This window comes from Chiloscyllium plagiosum, chromosome 3 (genome assembly GCF_004010195.1).
Source record: "Chiloscyllium plagiosum isolate BGI_BamShark_2017 chromosome 3, ASM401019v2, whole genome shotgun sequence".
Classification (NCBI taxonomy): domain Eukaryota; kingdom Metazoa; phylum Chordata; class Chondrichthyes; order Orectolobiformes; family Hemiscylliidae; genus Chiloscyllium; species Chiloscyllium plagiosum.
In genome coordinates, this window is record NC_057712.1 from 58,511,893 (window position 1) to 58,539,096 (window position 27,204).

At 40.7% G+C, this 27,204-nt stretch overlaps 2 protein-coding genes across 3 annotated transcripts in view; one reads left to right on the plus strand and one right to left on the minus strand.

The window, feature by feature from the left end:
• LOC122543791 (protein downstream neighbor of Son-like) overlaps positions 1 to 3,191 on the minus strand; it is a 46,206-nt gene extending 43,015 nt beyond the window's left edge. For both annotated transcript variants that reach the window (XM_043682580.1, XM_043682572.1), the window contains exon 1: positions 2,611 to 3,191. In XM_043682580.1, coding sequence (XP_043538515.1) covers positions 2,611 to 2,926 — 316 coding nt within the window. In that variant the 5' untranslated portion in view covers positions 2,927 to 3,191. The remainder of the gene's footprint in view (positions 1 to 2,610) is intronic.
• A 4,352-nt stretch (positions 3,192 to 7,543) lies between these two features.
• The window catches only part of cdc5l (CDC5 cell division cycle 5-like (S. pombe)), a 48,605-nt gene continuing 28,944 nt past the window's right edge, over positions 7,544 to 27,204 (plus strand). The window contains exons 1-6 of the mRNA XM_043682591.1: positions 7,544 to 7,752; positions 11,248 to 11,351; positions 18,686 to 18,847; positions 19,855 to 19,982; positions 22,864 to 22,963; positions 24,132 to 24,350. Coding sequence (XP_043538526.1) covers positions 7,708 to 7,752; positions 11,248 to 11,351; positions 18,686 to 18,847; positions 19,855 to 19,982; positions 22,864 to 22,963; positions 24,132 to 24,350 — 758 coding nt within the window. The 5' untranslated portion in view covers positions 7,544 to 7,707. The remainder of the gene's footprint in view (positions 7,753 to 11,247; positions 11,352 to 18,685; positions 18,848 to 19,854; positions 19,983 to 22,863; positions 22,964 to 24,131; positions 24,351 to 27,204) is intronic.

A 27,204-nucleotide genomic window follows, 5' to 3' on the forward strand; every position in this document is an offset into this window, starting at 1 on the left:
CACTAACAGTCTCCATTAACAGCTATTCACCCTCCTAGCCAGATAATTATCAACTCCTTTGTCTGTCCAACTGTCCTTCTCTCTCTTCGGGCTCTATCCTCACCTATCATTTACTCCTTTGCCCCTGCCCTCACCCTATCTTCTCCATATAAAAAAAAAATCGACATTTTTCTAACTACCACCAGTTCTGAGGAGGGGTCATCAGACCCGAAATGTTAATTGATTTCTCTGCACTGATGTTACCAGACCTGCTGAGCTTTTCAAGCAACTTCTGTTTTTGTAAGAGGAATACAGATGGGATGGAGCGATAGGCATCTTTAATGGTCACCTGCCAGGATCCACTGCCTTTGCAGTATCCATTATGTTCAGCTATATCTAGATACCACATGGTGTTTTTTTTAATTTCATGTGATTTGGCTGAACAGTGGCATCTGTGATAGTGCAGACCAGATGAAGAAACTGATCTAGATTGTCCACATTCCACTTCTGCCTGAAGATGGATACAAATACTTCATGTGCAACACTGCACTGATGTGATGGCCTCCAATATAATTCAGGATGGTGACAATGATAGATTAGCTGCTTAATTGCACACCACTATCAATGACTGTATTTTGTAGGCCTGCATAACCTTTTGTTCACATGGACTACACAGCTCATTTCTACCAATACCTTCATGAGTAGATGCTCAGTAATAAGTATTGGTAGAATGGGCAAACATATGTTTCTATCCTGGTTTCGCACCAGTGTCCCTGCATTCTCACACATTTACCATGCCCTTGCCACCCTTGTCACTTCTGGAACGGGTGTTCAAATGGGGGAGTACTGATTCATCAGTCAAGGGAGGGAAGTAGGTGGTAATCAGGAGATTCATTTGAAGTAATGCTTTGGGACTTCATGAGGGCTGATAACAATAGTTCATGATGAAGGGCTTATGCCCGAAACCTCAATTCTCCTGCTCCTCGGATGCTGCCCGACCTGCTGTGCTTTTCCAGCACCACACTTTCGACTCTGATATTCAGCATCTGCAGTCCTCACTTTCTCCTGATTACATTATGGGCCAATTCTCCCAAGTACCCAGCTGTTTGTGAGAAGGACTTTGCAGCAACTGGATGGGTATGCATTTCTAGAGTCTGAATCCTGTGCTGAGGTTAATTTCATTATCTTCCACAGCAGTTATGATATGGTTGAGCTCTTGCTGGACCATTTCAGAGGATAGATAAGAGTCATAGCTGTAGGTGTGAAATCATATATAGGACAGACCAGATACAGACAGCTGATGGTCTTCCCTGAAGCACATTAGTGAACCAGATGGATTTCACACAAAACAACAGTTTTAGTTGTCACCATTGCTAATAAGAGCTTTTAATTCCTTTGTATTAATATTAATGAACTGAATTTGAATTCCCCAGAATTCAATGTACAAATTGACTGGAATACTAATCTAATAGCAAAACCACAATGCCATCATACTTTTAAAGGCAAATTTCATTTTCTGAGCAACCTGAGTTGGGTACAATCAACGTTTGCTGATATTATTTCCTTGATAATTCTAAATTGGTATCATTATGCTTGTCAAATAATGTTCAGTAATAAAAGCAGAGGAAATATTCCTAGAAACTAATCTAACAATTAAGCCAAAATAATACTTAAGGCTGACATCTGGCCAAAACACCTGAAACCACATGAGAATCTCATATAGGGTAGACTGAATTATAACAAAGACATTCAAATCAGATGCAAATAAAATATTGTGGTTGTTAAAAGTTTAAAAATGACAATAGCGTTGAACTCTGCTGTATTCAGTAAGCTTTGTGTAACAAAGCTCATGAATATCAGCGCTGACCAATAGATCTGTCATAGTGCAGAATATGCTACCACTAAACTAATAGCTGTTCGTCATTTCAAACTCCACCTCACTATCCTCATGAAATAACGACAGCAGTGCATTGCAATGTTTTATGCGACTAGCAGCAGAATGTGTAACGGAGCTGAAAGTGCCCTTAGGGGAATTTCTGCCAAGGATGTGGCATGGGAACGGTGGGGGGTAATCTTGATTCTTTTTTCAACATTCCTCTTATTTATGAGATTTTTTGCTCGACCTACAAAGGGAAGTCGAAAAAAAAAGGAAAGTATCCCAGAACAGCAGTCAAACATCTACCAGTCACCGAGTGTCAATGGAACACAGCGATTTCCTGTTTTCTTAGTAGAGAACGGTATTATGGAGGAAGCCAAAATTAAACCAGCTGTATCCCAGATCCATTTGAAAAACACGACGTCATCACGAAACGCTCAATAAAAACCAGCGAGTTATCTAACAGTTACACAGCTGAAGAAGTCAGATTACACTGTAAACAACAGACTGCAGATCAGGCATTTCAAATGGAAACCTCCACAACCGTGCAAGTGATTTACAAGGGAGCGAATTCTTTTTAGGATACAGACCTGGCCGCTACTCCCCGTGACCAAACGGATTACTTTAAATCTTTTAAATCAGAATTTTCAACGTGTGTGCTATTTTCGATGCTAAATTTAACAGGGATTTATAAACTTTTGACCTGACCACTGGGTGCGGGGTGGTCCATCTGCTGCTGCATGTGTGGAGTGTACCTGGTGGGGTAACCTCCTTGGCACCCAGCAGCAGGAGCTTGGCCTGCTCCTTCCTGCGGGACCTCTCGACCTTCACGGGGAAGACGATGGGCACATTGTTCATGTAGGTCTTCTTGCCTCCGGCGAAGTGGGCGTCGCAGACTTTGTGATGGGTTTTGGGCTGCCACACGCTGAATTTCCTCTCGTCCAAACGCGACAGGTTACTGATCCAAACACCGCGCAGCGTCTCGTCCTTGGGGAAGACGTGAAAAGAGAGCTCCTTGTTCTTGAGGGTGTTGTTGAAGCAGCCCGGCACACAACAATAGGTGCCCACCATGGTCACCGGGAACTGGCCTGGGTCTCCGGCAGGGGAAATGGAGAGGGGAAGTGGGGGGGGGTGAGAATGGAACTCACCTCCCAGCCTACACCGCGGCAACGCCGGCGGGACATGCGCACTGCTCCCCCGCCCTCACCCAAGGCATCATGGGAGTCGTAGTTCTCCCACCTGCTCCCCCACACTGTCAAACTCCGATGATTTGGAGATGCCGGTGTTGGACTGGGATGTACAAAGTTAAAAATCACACAGCACCAGGTTATAGTCCAACAGGTTTAATTGGAAGCACTAGCTTTCGGAGCGCCGTTCCTTCATCAGGTGGTTGTGAAGAACACAATTGTAAGACACAGAATTTATAGCAAAAGTTTAGTGTGATGTAAATTAAATTATAAATTGAAAAAACCTTGATTGCTTGTTGAGTCTTTCATCTGTTCGAATACCATGATAGTTTCAATTCTTTTATATGTAAATCACAAATCATTTTTTAAAATTTACATTCTCAGGTTAACTGGAACAATTGGTGTCAGCCAGATAATATGTTGAAGGTGTTTGCCCCTCCCCCCACAAAGTTCCCTGTCTGTGCCATAATGTTTAGACTGATTCTAACCTAAAAAGTGAGTTAACAGAGTCTTATATGGATTCATGCAGTTTTTGAGAAAAGTACAATGTAACTCTGCAAGTACAAATTCACCCCACAAATGTATATGTATATGTGTGCACGTGGGTTGTGTCTGTCTGTCTGTGGTGGGGGATTGTGAGTGTGAGAGAGAGTGTATATATGTGTGTGTATGTAAGTGTAGAGTGTCTAAGTCTGTGAGAAGATGCATGTGTGAGTGTGTGTATGTGTCTGAGGTGGATGGTTGTGAGTGTCTGTGAGACAGGGTGTATATGTGTGTGTTTGAGTGTAAAATGATCAGTCTGTGAGAGGATGCTTGTGGGAGTGTGTGTGTGTGTCTGTGTGCATGTCTGTGTGTGTGTGTGTAGGAGTGCCTGCTGCGAAAAGTGGCCGAGCAGATGCTGATAGCTAAGTTCCGTACCCATAGGGAGGGCCTCAACTGGGACCTTGGATTCATGTCACACTACAGATGACCACTATTGCACTATACACACAAATAGACATTCCTACACAAACACAGACACTCACACATACTTCTATAGACACACACACCCCCACACTCTCACGTGCATCCTCTCACAGGCTTAGACCACTTTACACTCACATACGTACACTCTCTCTTACAGACACTACAACCTCTCTCACCCTAATGCCCTCTAGTTCTGGACTCCCCACCTCATTTACCCTATTTATGCCCCCTCATGAATTTATAAACCTCTGTAAGTTCACCACTCAGCCTCCAATGCTGCAGGGAAAACAGCCCTAGTCTGTTCAACCTTTCCCTATAGCTCAAATCCTCCAAGCCTGGCAACTTCCTTGTATATCTTTTCTGAACCATTTCAAGTTTCACAACATCTTTCCGATAGGAAGGAGACCAGAATTGCATACAATAGTCCAAAAGTGGCCTAACCAATGTCCTGTACAGCTACAATATGACCTCCCAACTCCTGTACTCAATACTCTGACCATTGAAGGAAAGCATACCAAACGCCTTCTTGACTATCCTATCTACCTGTGACTCCACTTTCAAGGAGCTATGAACCTGCACTCCCAGGTCTCTTTGTTCAGCAACATTCCCTAGGACTTTACCATTAAGTGTATAAGTCCTGTTAAGATTTGCATTTATTTAAAACTCCGTATGCCACTCCTCAGCCCATTGGCTCATCTGATTAAGATCCCGTTGTAATCTGAGGTAAGCTTTGTTGTTCACTACACCTCCAATTTTGGTGTCATCTGCAAACTTACTAACTATACCTCTTCAGCTCACATCCAAATTATTTATATATATGATGAAAAGTAGTGGACCCAGCACTGATCCTTGTGGCCCTTACCCATACAGATAGAAATTGCTGGACTAACTCAGCAAGCCGGCAGCATTTGAAAAAAGAGAAACAGACTTAACATTATCCTGCTCCTCGGATGCTGTCTGACCTGCTGTGCTTCTCCAGCACCACTCTAATGTGGACTTAACATTCCAAGTCCAGTGGCCAATTGTAAATAAACTTTAATGGTTGAAACTGTTGCTGAATGTGCTGGCAAGATGGACTAAACAGTGGCAAAATGAATTTAATCATGAAAAGTGAGAGGTGATACATTTTGAGAGGTCTAACAAAGCGAAGGGGTATATGTTGAATGTAGGACCTTAGGAAATACAGAGAATCACAGGGATCTTGGTGTGCATATCCATAGATATTTGAAGGCAGCAGGACAGGTAGAAGGTGTAAGAGATACTTGCCTTTATTAGTTGAGGCATTGAGTACAAAGGTAGGGAGGAAATGATTGTGCTGTATAAGATATTAAGCCACAGCTGGAGTACTGTGTGCAGTTCCGGTCTCCTCACTGTTGGACGAATATGATTGCACCAGAGAAAATTATGATGGTGCAGTGGTTAGCACGACTACCTCATACTGCTGAGGACCCAGGTTCAATTCTGCCTCAGACAACATTCACTTGCTGTCTATGTGGGTTTCCTTCCACAATCCAAAGATATACAAGTTAGGTGAATTGTCTATACTAAATTTTCCATGGTGTTCAGGGATATGTAGTTTAGTCAGGGATAAATATAGAGTGGTAGGGGAGTTGATTACCCTTCAGAGGGTTGGTCTGGACTTGTTGGGACAAATGGCCTGTTTCCACACTGTAGGGAGTCTATAAAAACTTATATTGAAGGCTCATGATTAATATTCTTGTTATTTGGAAAGGTCAGCTCCGAACTGGAGGGAAATGGAAGAAACAGAGAATGCTGGACAAACTCAGCAGGTCTGGCAGCATCTGTGGAGCGAGAATGTGAGTTAAGTTTCAAGTCTGGTATGACTTTTTCAGAACTGGAGACAGAAAGCATTGAACGTGGAGAAGCTGTAGGTTGAAAAGGAAAATCCTGTTGGAGAGAAGAGGAGAACTTCTTCAAACTGGCATACCTGGAAAAAAGTTGGCAGCAACTGATACACTCAAAAGGACAAGTTCTGAGGAAGAGCCCTCATGAGGGTTGAACATGACGGAGACTGTCCTCCAGCTGTGAGCTGGAATGGTATGATGACTGCGACCTCGCAGCAACATGGACCCGGGTTTGATCCCAACCTTGAGCGAGTTTGCACATTTTTACCGTACCTGCATGGGTTTCCTCTGGGTGCTCCGGTTTCCTCTCAGAGTCCAAAGTCATGCAGGTTAGATGGATTGGCCATGCTACATTGCCTGTAGTATCCAGGGATGTGAGGCTAGGTCAATTAGGCATGGGAAATGCAGGATTACAGGGATAGGGTATGGGGGTATGATACTCTTCAGAGGGTTAGTGTGGACTCAATAGGCTGAATGGCCTGCTTCCACACTATAGGAATTCTATGATTCTTAGAAGAGATTCAACGGGATGTTACCTGGGCTGGAGCAATTCAGCTACAAAGAGAGATTGAGTAGGTTTGAGTAGGTTGGAGTTGCTTTCCATAGAGCAGAGAAGGCTGAGAGGGTATGTGATTGAGGTATACAAAAAGTATGAGAGTCATAGATATAGTATAGTAAGTACATAGAAGCTTTTCACCTTAGTAGAGGAATCAACAACTGGGACAATAAATTTAAGATAAGGAACAGGAGACTTAGACGGGATTTGAGGAAACATCTTTCACCCAAAAGGTGGGGGGGGGGGGGTTGTAGGGGTGGTAGAGGGGGTATCTGGCATGACAGTACTGCTGGTGCAGGTAGTCAATAGGTGTCCTGGGTGAGTGCATGGGCAGTGCAGAAGCCATTTGGGTTTAATGCTGTGGGAGGTTAGAGGAAACAAGGATGAATGTGGGAAGTGATAGTGCAGATCATGAACCTTGTTGCAAGGTCAGTGCAGTAGTGAAGTGATTAAATGTCAGGCAGCAGAAAGTGGAGCAGAGCACTTACCCTGTCAGAGCGGAGAAGGTCACTGTTTCTCCATACCATTGAGACCACATTGACTTGGACTAGGCTGCCAGGACCAACCCTGGAACTAGGCGAGAGAACTCCTTCAATAAACCTGCCTCAGCGGAAACTTCTGCTATTCCCTCTCAGAGGCCCCAATCTTGCCTAACCACCCTATGTGAAAACGTTGCCCTTTTAAATCTCTCACCTTAGAGAGCAGAGGTTTAAGATGAGAAGGGAAAAAATTAAAACGCACCTGAGGGGCAATGTTTTCACACAGAGAGTGGTGCATATGTGGAATGAACTGCCAGAAGAAGTGGTAAATGCAGGTACAGTTGCATTTAAAAGACATTTGAACAGCTACATGAATAGTAAAGATTTAGAGGGATATAGGTGAACCGCAGGCAAATGGGAGTACTTTAGTTAGGGAAACCTGGTCGGCATGGACCAGTTGGATCGAAGGGTTTTCATTTTCCGTGCTGTATCATTATTTCCCACCAACTAGGATTTGTGTTTAGGGTGAGGTTGTTGAAAGCTGTTCTGTCCAGTGTCAGGTTGTGAAAGGAGTGGAATGGTGCAGTGTCAGTCAGCCAGGCTTGGTGGCGCTCATGGTGGCAGCGGCGGACTTACCTTGGGAGCGGTGTGTGCTCCTTGTTGTCTCTCTGGCCGTTGCTGCACCGAGGGCCGAAGCTGCAGCCCAGGGGCTGGGTTTAAGGTTGAACGACTAACCTGACCCCATTTTCACCGTTTGCAGCTGCCGAGGTTCTCCTCGGATCTCTCATTGAGCGCCAAGATGCCGCGGATAATGATTAAAGGGGGTGTCTGGAGGAATACGGAGGTGAGCGGCGGGGCCTGTGCGATAGGCCCGGACACCGAGGTCCACCCCCTCCCCACTCGCCTGTCCGCTGGCTGGGTCCAGAGGCCGGGTCCTTCTCTCCCTTCCCCGAGCTGGTGCTGGTATTTCCTGGTTGCGTTTCAGTGTTTTCATCGGGCGACGTTGAGGATTTTCTTGATCTTTTCCCCTTGCCACGGCCAAAATTATACCAATCTCCTGGGTGTCTTTTATCGAGTAAAAGTTTCTCGTGATTTAGGTCCTGACTAAGGTCGCTCTTTTAGGGACGGGATTTTTGTTTGATGTTCACCCTGGAATTGCCGCCTCCTTGGCTATGTATAATGCAAGGTGAGGTTCTCGCACCAGCTGAGGTTACCATTGAAGGACTCTCCTCCTCATTTTCTTCCTCTCACCTGAGGCATGATGACCTGCAGATAAACCCCCACCAGTCGCCTTCCTCAAATGAAGTCAAAAATCACACAACACCTAGTTATAGACCAACAGGTTTATTTGAAAACACAAGCGCTCCTAAAGCTTGTGTTTTCAAATAAACTTGTTGGACTGTAACCTGGTGACGTGTGATTTTTGACCTTGTTCAACCCAGTCCAACACCGACATCTCCACATCATGCCTCTATTGAGAACACTGCCCTATTTCTGCTAAGATTATGGCGATTTTACCTTTATTACACTTTATCCCACAGTGTTGCAGCTTGAGGTCCTTTTCTCACACCAGTAAGTTATTGGAATCCCGGGGTGTGATCTGTGAAACTGGGTGCCAAAAATGTTTCACTTTCTTGCACTGGGATCTCTTATGTTAAAGAAGACACCGGCAGAGTTTTAATTCAAGGATCAATTGAATTACGAAGTCCACAAATCTCAAGTTAGCATCTGTGTTCAGAACAGTGAAGACAAATAGATCGTTCGCCTTCATTTCAAAGAAGAAAGTGAGGACTGTAGATGCTGGAGATCAGAGTTGAGAGTGTGGTGCTGGAAAAGCATAGTAGGTCAGGCAGCATCCAAGGAGCAGGGGAATCGACGTTTCAGGCATAAGCCCTTCATCAGGATTGCTGATGAAGGACTTATGCCCGAAATGTGAATTCTCCTGCTCCTTGGATGCTGCCTGACATGCTGTGCTTTTCCAGAATCACACTTCATTTCAAAGGGAATGGATTTTAAAAGTAGGGATGTTTTGCTAAAAATATGCAAGGCACCAGTCGGACCACACCTGGAAAACTGTGAACTGTTACCGAAGGAAGGAAATATTAACATAGTTCACAGAAGTTTTACCAGGCTGGCACTAGGTATGGAGGGAATTTCTTATGAGGGGAGGTTGAGTAAAGTTGGGCCTATACTCATGGGAATTTATAATGAGAAGTCATAGAGATTTACAGCACGGAAACAGACCCTTTGGTCCAACTCCTCCATGCCGACCAGATACCCCAACCTAATCTAGTCCCATTTGCCAGCACTTGGCCCATATCCCTCCAAACCCATCTAGATGCCTTTTCAATGTTGCAATTGTACCAGCCTCCACCACTTCCTCTGGAGCTCATTCCATACACGCACCACCCCCTGCATGAACAAGTTGCTCCTTGGGTCCCTTTTATGTCTTTCCCCTCTCACCCTAAACCTATGCCATCTAGTTCTGGACTCTCCCACCCCAGGGAAAATCCTATCCATGCCCCTCATGATTTTATAAATCCCTATGAGGTCACCACTCAGTCTTTGACACTCCAGGGAAAACAGCCCCAGCCTATTCAGCCACTCTGTATAGCTCAAATCCTCCAATCCTGGCAACATCCTTGTAAATCTTTTCTGAACCTTTTCACAACATTCTTCCGATAGGAAGGAGACCAGAATTGCAAGCAATATTCCAAAAAAGGCTTAATCAATGTCCTGTACAGCTGCAACGTGACTTCCCAACTCCTATACTCAAGGCTCTGATCATTAAAGGAAAGCATACCAAACGTCGTCTTCACTATCCTATCTACCTGCAACTCTACTTTCAAGGAGCTATGAACCTGCTCTCCAAGGTCTCTTTGTTCAGCAACACTCCCTAGGACGTTACCATTAAGTGTATAAGTCCTGCTAAGATTTGCAAGACATAGGAATTAGGAATGGGAGTAGGCAATTCAACCCTTCGAGCCTGCTGCACTATTTAACATGATCATGATTGATCTTATCCTGGTCTCAACACCACTTTCCTGCCTGCTCCCCATACTCTTTTATCCTGCTTTTCTTCTTTCTTGAATCTTTTGATTGATTCTCCCTCCACTGCACCCTGGGGCAATGAGTTTCACAGATTCACAACCCTCTGTCAGAAGTAGTTTCTCTTCTTCTCAATTTTGAACCCATCTCCTTTCACTATATCCTTTTGTGCACAACTGTCCCAGAAGAGAGAGCATCTGATTAACATCCACCTTTATCAATCGTCTTTAGCATTTTATCTACCTCAAATCAGATTCCCCCCATTCTTCTGAACTCCAGTGAATACAAACCCAAGCTATTCAACAGCTCCTCGTATGACAGCCCTTTCATCCTTGGAATCAACTTGGAGAACCTTCTCTGAACTGCATCCCGTGCCACCACATCCTCCTTCAAGTAAGGAGACCAAAAATGGACACAATATTGCAGCTGTGGTCTCACCAGTGCCTTTGATAATTGTAACAACACTTGTTTACTTTGAGTCCAACCCTTTTGCAATAACTACCAGGATTCCATTTGCTTTTCCTAATATTTGCTGCACTTGCACATCCACTTTCTGAAATTCATGCACAAAGACACCCAGATCACTTGGCACTGACACACTTTGAGTCAGCTTCCCATTTAAATAATAATTTGCCCTTTTAGTTTTCCAGCCAAAATGGGCAATCTCACACTTATCCACATTAAACTCCATCTGCCCAGTTCTGTCCCATTCTCCTAGTTTATCAATATCCATCTGTAAACAGTTTATCTCCTCATCACTGCTGCCTTTCGCACTTATTTTAGTATCATCCGAGAAGTTTGCTATGTTACACTCTGTCCCTGCTTACAGATCATTTATATAAATTGTAAGTAGTTGAGGTCCAAAAACTGTGGCACTCCATTAGTTACAATTTGCCATCTAAGGAAGGACATATTTATCCTAACTCTGCTTTCTGCTAATCAGAGAGTCCTCTATCCAAGCAAGAACTCTACCCTTAACCCCTGAGATCTAACTTTCCGGATCAGTCTTTTATGCAGCAGCTTGTCAAATGCTTTCTGGAAGCCTAGATATAGCCCATTATCCACCTTGCTGGTTATGTCCCCAGAGAAGTTCAGTCAGTCTGTCAAGCACTATGTGACCTCTGTAGAGAAATTATTCACCTATGAATTGCTTCACTACAACTTGTTCTAGATTCACCCATAATTGCATCCTCTTCATATCTATCCTACCAATGTTAGTGTCTTTTATGCTAAACAGATTTACTTGCTTTAAATGTTTAAGCTCTTATTATTAATGCTATTGTTATTTTAGGATGAGATTCTTAAAGCAGCGGTTATGAAATATGGCAAAAACCAGTGGTCTCGTATTGCATCTCTGCTGCACAGGAAGTCAGCCAAACAATGCAAAGCTAGATGGTAAGTTTTATATTTTTTCCCCCGTTGTATTAGAAATTGTTATTTAAATCTGTTAATAAGCCCAGAATAGTTGTCAGATATTGCAATCCATCACACATTTTTTGAGAGAGTCATACAGTCAGCACGGGAAACACACCTTTCAGTCTAACTCATCTGTGCCAACTAAGTTTCTCAAAGTAATCTACTCCCACTTGCCCTGTGTCTAGTCCATATCCCGCTCAGCCTTTCCTACTCATGTACTGTGCAAACGTCTTCATGTTCGAAGTTTGCTCGCTGAGCTGGGAGGTTTGTTTTCCAAAATTTCACCACCATGCTCGGCAACATCATCAGCGAGCCTCTGGTGAAGCGCTTGTGTTCTGTCCCGCTTGTTGTTTATGTGTTTTTGTCTGTTAAGGTGGGTGATATCATTTCCAGTTCTTCTTCTCAGAAGTTTGTAAATGGTGTCCAACTTGATGTGGTTGTTGATGGAGTTCCAGTTTTAATGCTAGGCCTCTAGGAATCCATGTGTATGTCTCAGTTTAGCCTGTCCTAGGATGATTGTCTTGTCCCAGTCGAAGTGCTGTCCTTCTTCGTCTGTATGTAAGGATACTAGCGATAGTGGGTCATGTCTTTTGGTGGCTAGTTGGTGTTCATGTATCCTGGTGGCTAGTTTTCTGCATATCTGTCCACCACTTTGTACACGAATGCAATCGACCATGAATGGACAAGCATACTAGAATGAGCCATCAGCGTCAAACAACAGCAGACCAAGAAAAAGAAAAAAAACAACCCTACAGGAAAAACTGGACAAGCTCACACAGAAGAACAACAGACACTTCAGAAGCTTGGATTAAAAAGCTATCAACCAACCACAAACAAACATGGAAAAAGGGATGAACTACAACTAAAGCGATACGGAGAAAAAGGACTTCTTAGCAGTATTAGAATCAACCCTGAAAGTCAACGGACTCACAGTAGAAACCCAGCAGACCATCAGGCAGATAGTTGCACCAGCACTAAGCAGGAAGAAGGAAGGGAACAGCCTCAGCACACAGGAAAGGAAAACCCCAAAAGAACTCAGAACAGACAGAAACGTTGTAACCCTACCTGCATGACTGTCATCCAAAACAGAACACAGTACATTGAAAAGGTGCTCAGATACTAACACTTACCAACAGGTTTGATTGACTCAATTCCACAGCTAGAAAACCTTATTACAGCTACATTGAGGAAGCTTCATAAATCAGGTGAAATTAACAAGACAGATGTCCAGAAAATGAAACCTGATGGGATCCAACACACCTCGCTCCTACAGATTACCTAAAGTACACAAACCAGGGACCCACTCAGACCCATAGTCTCAGTTCCCGGCACACCAACATACAGACTAGCAAAGGGACTCCACTGAAAACTGAAATACCTAGTAGAAGATTCATGCCACTCCTCCATTCCACCCCAGAATTCCTGGACATCAAAGACACCAAAATAGAGAAGAGGACGAAATAATGGTCTCCTTTGACATAACAGCCCTAAGCACATCAATTAACATCAGACCAGCCAAAGAAAAACTTACCTCACTACTAGACGAACCAAGGACACAAGCACCAGACAGCACCAACTTCACCAACAAGAATAGCATCCTCAAGCTAGTAGAACAGTGCCTCACTTCCCACTTTACCTTCAATGACAAGACCTACAATCAAATTAACAGAAACCTGTGGGATCTCCTATGTCAGGATTCCTAGCAGAAGCAGTAATGCAGATACTCAAACAAACAGCCCTCTCCACGATCCAACCCAAACTTTGGGTCCAGTACGTGAATGACACCTTTGTCATCACAAAACAGACCAAATTAGAGGAAACCTACTACAACATCCTTACTGGCCTACATTTCACAAAAGGGGAGGAGAACAACCCTTCCTAGATGTCACAGTGGAAAAAACAGTCAGTGGGAATTGCAGACCAGCATCTACAGGAAAGCAACACACACAGACCAGATACTTAACTATAGAAGCAATCATCCCGGCACCCACAAATGGAGCTGCATCCAGGTATTATTTAAATGGGCCACAACACACTGCAGCACCCAGGAACTACCAGCAGCAGAAGAAAAATTCTTTTATAGAATATAGAATCCCTACAGTGTGCAAACAGGCTCTTCAGCCCAACAAGTCCACACCACCCCTCCGAAGAGTAACCCACCCAAACCTAATCCCCTACCCACTACCCTATACTTACTCCCGACCAATACACCTAACATATACATCCCTGAATACTGTGGACAGTTTAGCATGACCAATTCACCTAACCTGCACATCTTTGGTTTGTGGGAGGAAACTGTAGCACCCAGAGGAAACCCACGCAAACACTGGGAGAAAGTGCAAACTCCACACAGACTGTCGCCTGAAGCTGGAATCAAACGCACGTTCCTGGCATGGCAGTGAAACAGTTACTGATGAACGTAAAAGACCTTCTACAAACAACCAGCAAAACAAATGTCATTTACAAAATACCCTGCAAGGACTGTAACAAGCACTACGTCGGACATTCAGGCAGAAAACTAGCCAGCAGGATACACGAACACCAACTAGCCAACAAAAGACATGGCCAGCTACCACTAGTATCCTTACATACAGATGAAGAAGTACAGTACTATTTCCTGTTTAGTGCTGGTGCAACTATCTGTCTCATGGTCTGCTGGGTTTATACTGAGTCCGTTGACTTTCAGGGTTGATTCTAATACTGCTAAGAAGTCCTTTTTGTCTGTTATCATATTACTTGTAGTTCATCCCTCTTACTAGGATGTCTGTAGTTCATCCCTCATATTAGGATGGCTTTTTCCGTGTCTGTTAGTGGTTGGCTGATAGCTTTTTAATCCAAGCTTCTGAATTGTCTGTTCTTCTGTGTCAGCTTGTCCAGTTTTTCCAGTAGGGTTGTTTTTTTTTCTTTTTCTTGGTCTGCTGCTGTTTGATGCTGATGGCTCATTCATGGTGCTTGTCCATTCATGGTCTATTGCATTGGTGTACAAAGTGGTGGACAGACGTGCAGAAAACTTGCCACCAGTATTCCTGATGAAGGGCTTTTGCCCGAAACGTCGATTTTCCTGCTCCTTGGATGCTGTCTGAGCTGCTGTGCTTTTCCAACACCACTCTAATCCAGAATCTGGTTTCCTGCATCTGCAGTCATTGTGTTTACCTAGTGAATTCCTAGAGGCCTGGCATTCAAACTGGAACTCCATCAACAATCACATCAAGTTGGACACCATTTACCAATCTCTGAGAAGAAAAACCGAAATGATATCACCCACCTTAACAGACAAAAACACATAAATAGCAAGCAGGACAGAACACAAGCGCTTCACCAGAGGCTCACTGATGATGTTGCCGAGTATGGTGATGAAACTTTGGAAAACCTTCCAGCACAGCAAGCAAACTACTGCATCTTTCTCCTCTCACCTTAAAAATATGCCTCCTAGATTTGAACACACACACACACACACACACACACAAACACAAATACTCACTCACTACAGAAAAGACCTTTGGTGTTCACCTCATGATTTTATAAACCTTTATAAGGTCAGCCTCCAACATCCTATGCTCTAATAAAAATATCCCAGCATGTACACCTTCTACTTATAACTCAAACCCTGATAATATTCTTGTAAATCTTTTCTGAACCCTCTTCAATTTAGTAATATCCTTCTTATAGCAGGGTGACTAGAACTGTGTGCAGGCCTCACCAATGTCCTGTAAAACCTCAACATGACGTCCCAACTCCTATGTTCAATAGTCTGAGCAATGAAGGCAAGCATGCCAAATGCCACCATAACCACACTGTCTACCTGTGATACAACTTCCAAAGAACTATGTACCTGAACCCCTGGTCTTTTTGTTCAACAACAGTAAAGTACTGGTCACTACTTACAGGAAGGATGTTAATTTGTTGGAAGCAGTCCAGAGAGGTTTACTAGACTGATACCAGGAATGAGTGGATTGCCTTATGAGGAAGATGAGCCTTGTATCCTCAGGAGTTTAGAAGAGTCAGAAATGTTGAAACATAAGATGCTGAGGGGCCTTGACTGGTAGGACGTTGAAAGAATGTTTCCACTTATGGAAGAAGCTCGCACAAAGTCACAGTTTAAAGATAAGTGGCAGCTTAGTAAAAACAGACGTGAGCAAACACTGATGTGAGTGTGAGGAATTCCCTTCCTAAAAAGTAGAAACTAGATCTTCAAATATTTAAAGCAGCGGGGCATAGATTTTTGATGACCATGAGGATGAAAGATTATCGACGATATGTGGCACGTAGTGTTGAGGTTCATATTAGGTCAGCCGTGACGTTATCAAAGGGCAGAGCAGTCTCAAAAGGCTGAGTGGCTAACTCTGATTCCTTGTTCACAATTCTATTAGAGCCATCATTTTCACTGTTCTTGGTGACATTTGCCTGACAATATGTCCTAGGTAAGTCAGTCTTGTTTTCCAAATTCATTTTTAGCTAAACGTGTTACTGAGTTAACCAATGGGAATTATTTAAAATTGGTCTTCTGCTTGAGTCAGATGATCTTCTCATATGACACTACATACCATGATATCAACTAAATAAGCTACAGTTACAAATATGATGCAAAGTTGACTAAGTGGGGATGTTGCTGAAATAGCTCAGTTGGAGCATTTTAGCATGAAAGATCTAAAAATTCCTGGTTCAATCTCTAGTTTCACTAGTGGATTTAAGGGGCCCTCTTGTGGCATAGCAGTAATGTCCCTACCCATGGAATGGAAGACCCAGGTTCAAATCTTACCTCAGAGTCACAGAGATGTATAGCATGGAAACAGACCCTTCAGTCCAACTCTTCCATGCTGACCAGATATCCTAAACTAATTCAGTTCCATTTACTAGCACTTGGCCCATATCTCTCTAAACCCTTTGTATTCTATACCCATCCAGATGCCTTTTAAATGTTGAAATTGTACCAGCTTCCACCACTTCCTCTGGCAGCTCATTTCAAACATGCACCACCCTCTGCGTGAAAAGGTTGCCCCTTCGATCCCTTTTAAATTTTCCCCTCCACCCTAACCTTATGCCTTCTACTTCTGGACTCCACCACCCCAGTGAAAAGAGCTTGTCTGTTTACCTTATCTACACCCCTCATAATTTTATAAACCTATATAAGGTCAGCCCTCAGCCTCTGACACTCCAGGGAAAACAGCCCCAGCTTATTCAGCCTCTCCCTATAGCTCAAACCCTCCAGCCCTGGCAACATCTTTGTAAATCTTTTCTGAATCCTTTCAAGTTTCACAACATCCTTCCAATAGGAGGGAGACCAGAACTGGGACACCGTATTCCAAAAGTGGCCCAACAAATGTCCTACTTCATGACCTCCCAACTCCTATATTCGATGCTCTGACCAATAAAGAAAAGCATACCAAACGGCTTCTTTACTATTGTATCTACCTGCAACTATGCACTTGCACTCCAAGGTCTGTTTGTTCAGCAAGACTCCCTAGGATTTTACCGTTGCGTATAAGTCCTACCCTGATTTGCCTTTCCAAAATGCAACACCTTGCATTTACATAAATTAAACTCCACCTGCCACTCCTCGGCCCATTGGCCCATCTGATCAAGATCCTATTGTACTTTGAGGTAACCTTCTTTGTTGTCCACTATACCTCCAATTTGCTGTCATCTACAAACTTACTAACTATACTGTCTATGTTCACATCCAAATCATTTATATAAATGATGAAAAGCAGTGGACCCAGCACCAATCCTTGTGGCACATGACTGGTCACAGTCCTCCAATTCGAAAGGCAACCCTCCACCACCACCCTACCTTTGAGCCAGTTGTGTATCCAAATGGCTGTCTCCCTGTATTTCATGTGATCTAACCTTGCTAACCATGAGGAATCCTTTACTGAAGTCCATCAGGATTGTATCCACCACTCTGTCGTCGTCTGCTTTGATACTTCAAAAAACTTAATCAAGTTCATGCTATGATTTCCAATGCACAAAGCCATGTTAACTATCCCTAATGAGTCCGTACCTGACAAAATACCTGTAAGTCCTGTCCCTCAGGATTCCCTCCAACACCTTGCCCACTTGCTCACTGGTCTCTAGTTCCCTGGCTTTTCCTTACCATCTCCTTCAGAGGTGTGTGATAATATCTCTGAACATATAGATTAGGAAAAATATAGGTACAGAGTTGAATTAAAATAGTAGCTAAACCATAAAAAAACTGTAATGGTTTTCTTTTCAAATTAATCCCTTAAGTGAAGTTTCATTGTCAAAGCTATCAATTTATTGGCTTTAAGAATTAACACCATGAGAAATGAATTGGTAAACTGCATGTCATAAACCGTATAATCAAAGATCACTTGTATGTGTGTCAATTAGCAATACCAAAAGTTAAGGCCTATGACTATGATATGATCTTAAATTTGGTGTGCCGAGTTTTAATTTATCAGATACTGAACATCATTCTGCTTCATAGCATACATGAAATGCAGATAATGTTTCAGTGATTATAGGTAAAATACTGCACAAAATAGGTAGTAAAATAACAAATTCGCTTTGGGCCAAATTTTATAGTGACAGTGTCAGTGAAACTATCAGCATCCTCTATCATGATACACCAAGATTAGCAATTTTTGGAGCCTGTATATGTGTTGAATAACATAGAAATCCCGAAGTTGTCCGTGATTCTATGCTTCCCAGAAGTTCTCAGTTGAGTTCACTTAATTTGCCATCAAGAGGATTATTTTTTTAACTGGGTGAAACTTCCTTCCAGTCTGACACTGTTAGTCTTGCTTGGGGGGGGGGAAATCTCTTGTAAAGGTAACAACTTCCTAAGTGTGGTGTTACTGACCTTTTAATGATGTGTTAAGTTGAAAATGACTGTTAAACATTCTTAATGGCCCTGAAAGATGTTTAATTTACATGTGTAGAGTGTCAGCTCTTTTCATTTTGATAATTTTGCATAGTTTTGAAATCACTTGAAGGTTTGATTATATTTTAACTTCAATCTTAAATCATAATTGTTTATTTCACTATGTAGAATTTCAAGTTAACTGCCAGTGATTATTACTCCTAACTTCCTGGTTTGCTATCTCTAAGAATGGCCCATTACAATTGACTGCTTCATAGTCAATACCAAACACTGATGTTACCACCAATGATTTTAAAATTCCAGATCATTATGTATATTTTAATTACTTATAATAAAATGTTATTCACTTGTGGTACTTTAAAGTTGTATGCTTGTCACAGTAATGATATGGCTAAGTACAAATCAATGAAATTTTAAGCTAACCTTTTGTTATTTTAAATCATGTTTTTGACATTTTTTCACAAACAAGGTATGAATGGCTGGATCCAAGTATCAAAAAGACAGAATGGTCAAGGGAGGAAGAAGAAAAGTTACTGCATTTGGCAAAGCTCATGCCAACACAGTGGAGAACCATTGCTCCAATTATTGGCAGAACAGCTGCCCAGTGTTTGGAACATTATGAATATCTTCTGTAAGTTGATAGATAATATTTAATATTTAAAATCAGTTTTCTTTAGTTAAATTCTGATTAGAAATTGATGTATAATGTGGCTTTATTAAGAATTCATAAGTGTAATTAATTATGATATGACTACTATTCCTTATATTGAGTAGAAAGAACATTTTCAAAGTGTTCATTGAGTGAAATGATGCAGCAGAAATAGAAATAAAAGGCTTCTGAAACCCTGGGGAAATTTTATGTGAGAGACTCTTAATTGAATATAAATGCTAAGTACACTTCTGTCAATAATCTAATGTCTTTGCATGTCTTCACAGAGAAACAATCTTGTTTCTCTGATTAACACAGTGGTTTGAATTAGGAACTTGACTTTTTAAACTTTGCTATTACTTTTCTGTTATGAGTTTTTTTTAACGTTTAAAATGATCTGTTTGCCAATTCAGCATGTACTTATCTGTTTGTGTAGGTGGAAAAAAATGAACCAACAAGTTTTCTTAAGTTAGACAAATAAGGAGTGAGCTTTATTGTGCTGGAGCTACCAGATAAAAATACTAAAAATGTTAGATATGTCGAAATATGTTCCAACTTCCACAAGAGGCACATCAACACATATTTAAACCAGATATACAAAAATACAAATTACAGAGCAGAAATTAACTTAGGCCAAGTTAAGGGTCAATGCACATTATTGTACAAAAATGGCAATGCTCAATAATTTTATTCAGTTAAAAATCACACAACACCAGGTTATAGCCCAACAGGTTTATTTGGAAGCACTAGTTTTTAAAGCACTGCCTCTTCAGCTACCTGATGAAGGAGCAGCACTCTGAAAGCTAGAGCTTCCAGATAAGCCTGTTGGGCCATAACCTGGTGTTTTGTGATTTTTAAATTTGTCCACCCCAGACCAACACCAGCTCCTCCACAATTTTATGCTGACTCTTCTGAAAGAATGTTGAGAAAATCACTTCTTTTTAATAAGTTGTTATGAAATTGAATTGATGTCCCTGGACATGTTTCAGTGACAAAGCTGCACAAAGAGATCAAGAAGAAGAAACTGCTGATGATCCTCGAAAGCTTAAACCTGGCGAGATTGATCCAAATCCAGAAACAAAACCAGCCAGGCCTGACCCAGTGGATATGGATGAAGGTATTTCATGATTAAATGCAAGAAGTAAAGCAAAGGAGATATCCCGGAGAGCTGTGCAATGGGGGAGATTAGCAGAGGTGGTAGGTTGAGGCCCTGGAGAAATTATAAAAAATAAGAATTTGAAAATTGGGTCATTGCTTAAATGGGACTGATTGTGGGTCAGTAAACAGAGAGGTGTTGAATGAGCACATTTACTGCAATAAGGACATAGGCAGCAGAATTATAAATAAGCTCCAGCTTTTAGAGGTTCAAATGTGGAATATTGACCATCCTGAGTTGAAATTGTCAAATGTATAAGTAACAATGACATGGATGAGCACTTCTGTAACAGATGAACTGAGGCAATCAGGTGATATTAATAAAAGTCTTGGTGATGACATGGATATTTTGTCTGAAGCATATTTGTGTCATATGTACACCAACATTATTTCTGAACCAGATCATTTACATACAGTTACCAAACAATGAAAACACATTTAATTTCAGGGATTGGATATTCCCTTTCCTTTAAAAGACTCACCAATGTTTCATGCATAGTCACTTCTAATGTAAACCATTGAGTCTGATGTTATCTATGACATGATTTTGGGGTATAGTATTTCTTAAGGAAATTCAGCAATGTTGGTTAAAAATGGCAAGCAGCAATTAATGTTCCCTTCATAAAGAAGGTAATGCTGATTTGTCAGTCACTGTTGATGTTTTGAAAGATATACCAAACGTGATGTATGATCCTTTGGCACCTAGAATTCTGTGAACATGAAGTAAGATGAAAATGGTTAATGATTTTGTTTGATTAAAATTGAAAATGCCACTTATTTATATGTGCCAAATCATGTTATCTTTGTTGAAGCTCCTTTTGAGTTAATATCCCAGTTAAACCAGATACAAGTCTAACTCTCTAAAGTAGACAAAAATAATGGACACAGTGAAATAACAGACTTACAAAATAAGTGCTTTGTTTTGGTAGAGAAAGCGATAAAGGTGGCATAAACAAGAAAAACTAAAAATGAACAGGAATTCAGTCGATTTATAATAGACAAACTATTGAAATTAAAGTTAAGCAAATCTCCAGAATCCAATGGTCACCAAAATGGAATTTTAGAAGTAGCTGAGAAAAATCTTTTAATGGATAATTCAGGAAATATCTCCTCTTTCTTAATTTTCCAATGTCCACTATTCATGATGCATTGGAGAAAAAATAAGAAATTGTAGGATTTTTGTTGTAACACCAGCTGTAGGGAGACTCCTGGAATCTCTCATTCAGAATGGAATGCCTAAGTATTTGGAAATTAGAGAGCTAATATGAATTTGTAAAGGGCAAGTTATGTTTAAGGATTTGAGTTGAATTTTATGAGGAAGTAATGGGCACGGTATGTATGGGAGTTCTGAAGATGTTTCAGATATGGACTTATGGAAAGAATTTGACAAGGTTCTATGTAGGGGATTGTTTTTAAAAATGAGCGCATGGGGATAGATCATGTTGGCAAAACATTAGGATATGGAGTTCAGTGTATGAACATGTGAAACTTCAATAAAAATCTGGAATGAAAATGCTAGTGTTTTGGTAAAAACCTAATGGTAAAATCCTTTGGGGATGAAAATCTGCCATTCTTACTTGGAAAGCATATGTTTACACACATTTCCCCCAAAAAACTGCTTGGTAGGTCAACTGAAAATTCCAAAATAGAGTTTAATAGATTTTTCTAAACAAGTGTATTAAGGATTAAGGAACTGAGGCAAATGGGTGGAGCTAATATAAATATAAATTCATGATATATGAACGGTGAAACACGGTCAATAAGGTGAATGGCACACTCCTGTTTTGTAAAATTACCTCTGACATTTCATTTAGTCTTTTTTAAGTTGTTCAAAAACTCATGTCCAACATTATCTTATACATTCTTTGAATCACAGAATTGTTACTGTGAGGCCATTTGGCCCATTCTGGCTGCACCAGCTCTTCAAATGAGCATTGTTACCCAATGTCAACCTGTTGCTTTTTCCCTGGGAAAATTTTATCTTTGGCCCTGGTATTTTTTTTAAAGCTTTGTGGCTTTCTGTTTGATTTTGAATTTGATAATTATCAAAAACTTGCTTTTTCTTTCTCATTTGAATTTCAGTTTCTTCAGTCATCCAAGGAATTCCACGTTTGGATACAGTTTATTTTCCTCAGGAATTCCTTTCACTTGTTATTACATACTCTCAATCCTTTGTTTGAGAGTCCTTGCTGTCATTTACGTGGATGTTCACAATTTAATTTTGTATCCATTTTCTAAACTAAAATGACCTTCAACTTAATTAAGCTTTTTGAGTGATTTGTTTGCATTGCTCTTTGAGGCATCTCTTGTATTTGTCCCACTTCTGCAAACTGTTTTTTGCAGATTTAAGTTTTTAACTTTATGGTTCATATACAACTGAGAGTATATGATTAATTCTTAGCTGATGAAATATACTTAATGTATGCTAAGACATATGTAGCCTTGTTTGGACTTTTTATAGATTATATTTAAATCTTGAAAGTCATACTGTTTATTATTTCTAGCTGTCTATATTAGCTGCACGTCACCCTTCATTACTGTGGTGGTCGTCATTGCCCATTTCTCATTATAAAATTAAATTTTGTATTGGGGAGGAGAAGATTCAATTTCCTAACATTTCTTGTTGACATTTTCTTAACTTCAAATGTTAATATAAGTGGACTTGAGGTCTGACAAAGAGATTTATCAGGGTATATGTTTTTCAATGTATTTTGTTTATTATGATGGGTGAGGCTGTATATATTTTGTATACATTTTAAACATCAAAAGTTTTTTTCTTAGCATTGTATATTCCTAGTACTGATCTTATAATGTCCAAATTACATTTTAAAAAAAACTCTTAGATGAACTTGAGATGCTGTCTGAGGCTAGGGCGCGTTTGGCTAATACTCAAGGCAAGAAAGCAAAGAGGAAAGCACGAGAAAAGCAACTTGAAGAAGCCAGGTTAGTCTTTGAAATAATTTGTACAGCAAAATTCGTGTCATATTTTATGAACAGATCTGAGGGTAACTGGAGCTGCAGATTAAAGTCTGAATAAAAGGAGAATTTTTTTCAGAAATGAGCCTGTTATTGTTATTATGATATATTATAATAACCCAACTCTTATACTTGGGTGGACTTAGCAACTGTGCATCTTGGTAAACATGGTGACAGTCCATTAATCATGGGTGCCTTTAATTGTAATGTAGTTTGGGTAAGTCAAATCGACAGAAAGTCATGAGAAGCAAATTAGTATATTTAGAACAGTTAGGCAGAAGTGGGTACTGCAGATGCTGGAGTTTAGACTCAAGATTAGAGTGGTGCTGAAAAAGCACAGCAGGTCAGGCAGCATCTGAGGAGCCGGAACATCGCCGTTTCGGGCAAAAGCTGCTCATCAGGAAGGTGCCCGAAACGTCGATGTTCTGGCTCCTCAGATGCTGCTTGACCTGCTGTGCTTTTCCAGCACCACTCTAATCTTGACTGGTTAGAACAGTTTCCTAGAACAATATGCTGTGGATCCAACAGGCATTTTTGGATCTAGTAATATGTAATGAGGTAGGTTTAATAAATGATCGTGGAGTAAAAGATGTCCTAGGAAACAATGATTAAAATATGTTAGAATTTAGCATTCAGTATGAGAGTGATAAACCTGGGTTGGAAACAACAGGCCAAATGTAAACAAAGGCAATTATAAAGGAATTAGGGGTAGAGCTGATGGAGTGGACTGGGAAAGAGGTTTAGCAGTAAAGAGAGTTTTGAACAATGGCTTGCATTAAAGATATAACCCAGGGAGTAAAATGAATTGTCGGAAAGAGATAAACTGACCATGGTTAACCAATGAAGTTATGGATAGTATCAAAGTTAAAGGAAAACACTCACGGTGTGGTGAAGATTAGTGGTAAACCAGAGGATTGAGTCAGCTTTAAAAGCCAACAAAAGAAAACCAAAAATGGTGGGAGAAAATAAACTGACGGTAAATTATGTAAATCTAGGCTTCAGGATTGTTCCAATCAACTTCTGTTTTTTAACTTGCTGCAAAGTTATATCAATTGACTTTCTAATAGGCAGAATTGCTAGGCGCACCCTTCATGGAAAGTTAATAATGCATGTCCATATGATCTTTGTTACGTAGGAGACTTGCAGCCCTTCAGAAGCGCAGGGAATTGCGAGCTGCTGGAATTGAGATACAAAAGAAAAGAAAAAAGAAGAGAGGAGTGGATTATAATGCTGAAATTCCCTTTGAAAAGAAACCTGCAGCAGGTTTTTATGATACTGCTGAGGAAAACCATCAAGCACTTGAACCAGACTTCAAGAGACTCCGCCAGCAGCATTTGGATGGAGAGCTAAGATCGTAAGTTGCAGTAAAATACTAAATTATACTTAGAATACCTAGAATCATAGAACAAAAGCAGAGAACCCTAACCTTATTGCATCCCATACAGACCTAGTCCCCTACTCCAACCCCGTATAACCCTGCATTTACCAAGACTAATCCACCTAGCCTGCACATCCCTGGACTCTATGGAGGTAATTTAGCTTGACCAACCACTTAACCTGCTCATTTTGGACTGTAGGAGGAAAATGAAGTCCTGGCTAGAAACCCACACAGACTCTGGGAGAATGTGCAAACTCCACACAGTCAGTCAAATCTGGAATCAAACCCTGGCACTAAGGCAGCATGCTAACCATTTAGCCACAATGCTACCCCTTTTTATTGTTTACTTTTAATCTTTAGTGGGCGGCATGGTGGCACAGTGGTTAACACTGCTGCCTCACAGCGCCAGAGACCTGGGTTCAATTCCCGCCTCAGGTGACTGACTGTGTGGAGTTTGCGCATTCTCCCTGTGTCTGCGTGGGTTTCCTCCCACAGTCCAAAAATGTGCAGGTTAGGTGAATTGGCCACGCTAAATTGCCCGTAGTGTTAGGCGAAGGGGTAAATGTAGGGGCATGAATGGGTTGCGCTTCGGCAGGTTGGTGTGGACTTGGGCCGAAGGGCCTGTTTCCACACTGTAAGTAATCTAATTCTCTCTCCGTTGTGCCCATTATAATATGAAAATAATAGATGAAAAGTATAAACCAGTCAGATTAATATGTATTGGTTAAAAGTAATAAATTTATTTACAGGTAGAACATTACAGAAGCAATAAAATATCAAAAATGACTGGAAATAGGTATCAGTCCATTAGGAGTTAAAATGTCCTTTCACCAAGCAAGTTGCACAGCTTGATGAAAACCTTTTAAGTCCCTCAAGCTTGGTCCATCGTTTAATGAGATCATGGTTGATCTGTGACCTAACTCCATTGTCACATATCACTCAATTCTTTTGTTTGAAAGAACTCTTATCTAACTCAAATTTAAAATTAACAATTGATGTAGCATTGGTATAGAAAACCAGAAATTTCTGCCATCCTTTGTGTTTGGAAGTGTTTCTTTACTCCTGAAAAGTCTGGGTCTCACCTTTACATTATGTCTCCAGTCCTAGATTCACAAATGAACTCTTTATCTACCATATGAGTTCACTATAATGTCTAAGAAATTTTGATAAATGACCCTTTAGCCTTGTAAATTCCAGATAATTACTACTCCTGATTGTATAATTTCCCTTCATAATTTCTTTGGAATTCAGGTATCATTCTGATAAATCTATAGAGCACTCCCTCCAATGCCAGTATATCATTTGATGGTGTGATCTGAACTGTTCATAGTACTCCAGGTGTGATTTATTTCAGGCTTTCACAGTTATAATTTGACTTGACCCTTTTGTAGGAGAAAGTGAGGACTGCAGATGCTGGAAATTAGAGTCGAGAGTGTGGTGCTGGAAAAGCACAGCAGGTCAGGCAGCATCCGAGGAGCAGGAGAATTGATGTTTCGGACATAAGCCCTTCATCAGACCCTTTTGTATTCTAGCCCTCTAGATATAAAACAAAAAATATTCCTTTAGCCTTTTTCATTATTGTCTGTCTGTTTGGTATTTTATAATCTGTACACGTGGATCTCTTTCGACCTCCTTATTTCTAGATTTTCACTATTAGGAGAAATCTGATCTGTCCATTTAAGGTCTATACTTGCATAGAAATCAATTATTCAGCTTTACACATTTATTTAGTTTGCTAATAACACTTCTTACTACTTATCTTTGTGTTATTGACTAAGTTGGCTATTGAACTCTCTCCCATCATTAATGAACATGGTAAATAGTTAAGACTCTACTAAGTTTGTTATCCCTTTGCTCAGTTCAAATTCTGCATCTTTCTAATACTTGAGCCTGTGTTTTCTTTATTAGGGAGGGTGTCGGTGTCAGCTTCAGCTGGGTTAGAATTAGATTTTATTGAAACATGTACTGAAGAATAGGAATACGTGAGTACAGTGAAATGTGTCCAAAGTCATCATTCTCTGGCACCATCATGGTTACAAAACTAGAATTTAAAAACAAAAGCAGTAAAAGTGAAAAAAAAAGAGCTAAGGGTAATACAACATCCTAATCTTAAAGTCTAGCGTCCATAAAGGTGTTTGAAACCTTCGCCATCAATTCAGGTGCCACGGCCTTGTTATTGTATCCATATTTGGATACCTCACTTCAGGAAGAATCCAACAGCATTAGAGAGGGTAGAGAAGAGATTTATGAGAATAATTTAGGAATGAGGGATTTAAAATATGAAATTATATTGGAAAAGTTAGGATTGTTTTCCTTGGAGAAGAGAAGATCTGATAGTGGAATTCAAAATCATCAGTGGTCTGGATAGTGTAAAGGGGAAGAAAATGTTCCCACTTGTGAAAGGATAAACAACAAAAGGACATAGATGTAGGAAAATTGGCCAAAAAAAAACAAAAGTGTTTTTTCACACAGATAAGACCTGGTTAAGATCTTGAATGGAGTGTTTGATTAATCAATGCCCTCAAACCGGAGTGTTATTTTTAATGAAATAATGTTCGGGATTATTGGGAGAAGGCAAGCCAGATGGCAATTAATGAAATGCTCATATGAAGGTTACTATTGTTAATCTCTTAAAGTCGATATCAACTTCTGAAGATCACACATATAATTAGATGTAGAGATCACAAATTGCTGTTACTGATTCTAACTCTCATCATAACCTGCATTCTTCATTTCTTCAGATGCAAATCAATCAAACTATTGAATTGATGTGAATTTCCCCTTTTATTAGAAATGGGAGAGCTTTAATAATGTTGGAAAGAAAGGAGAA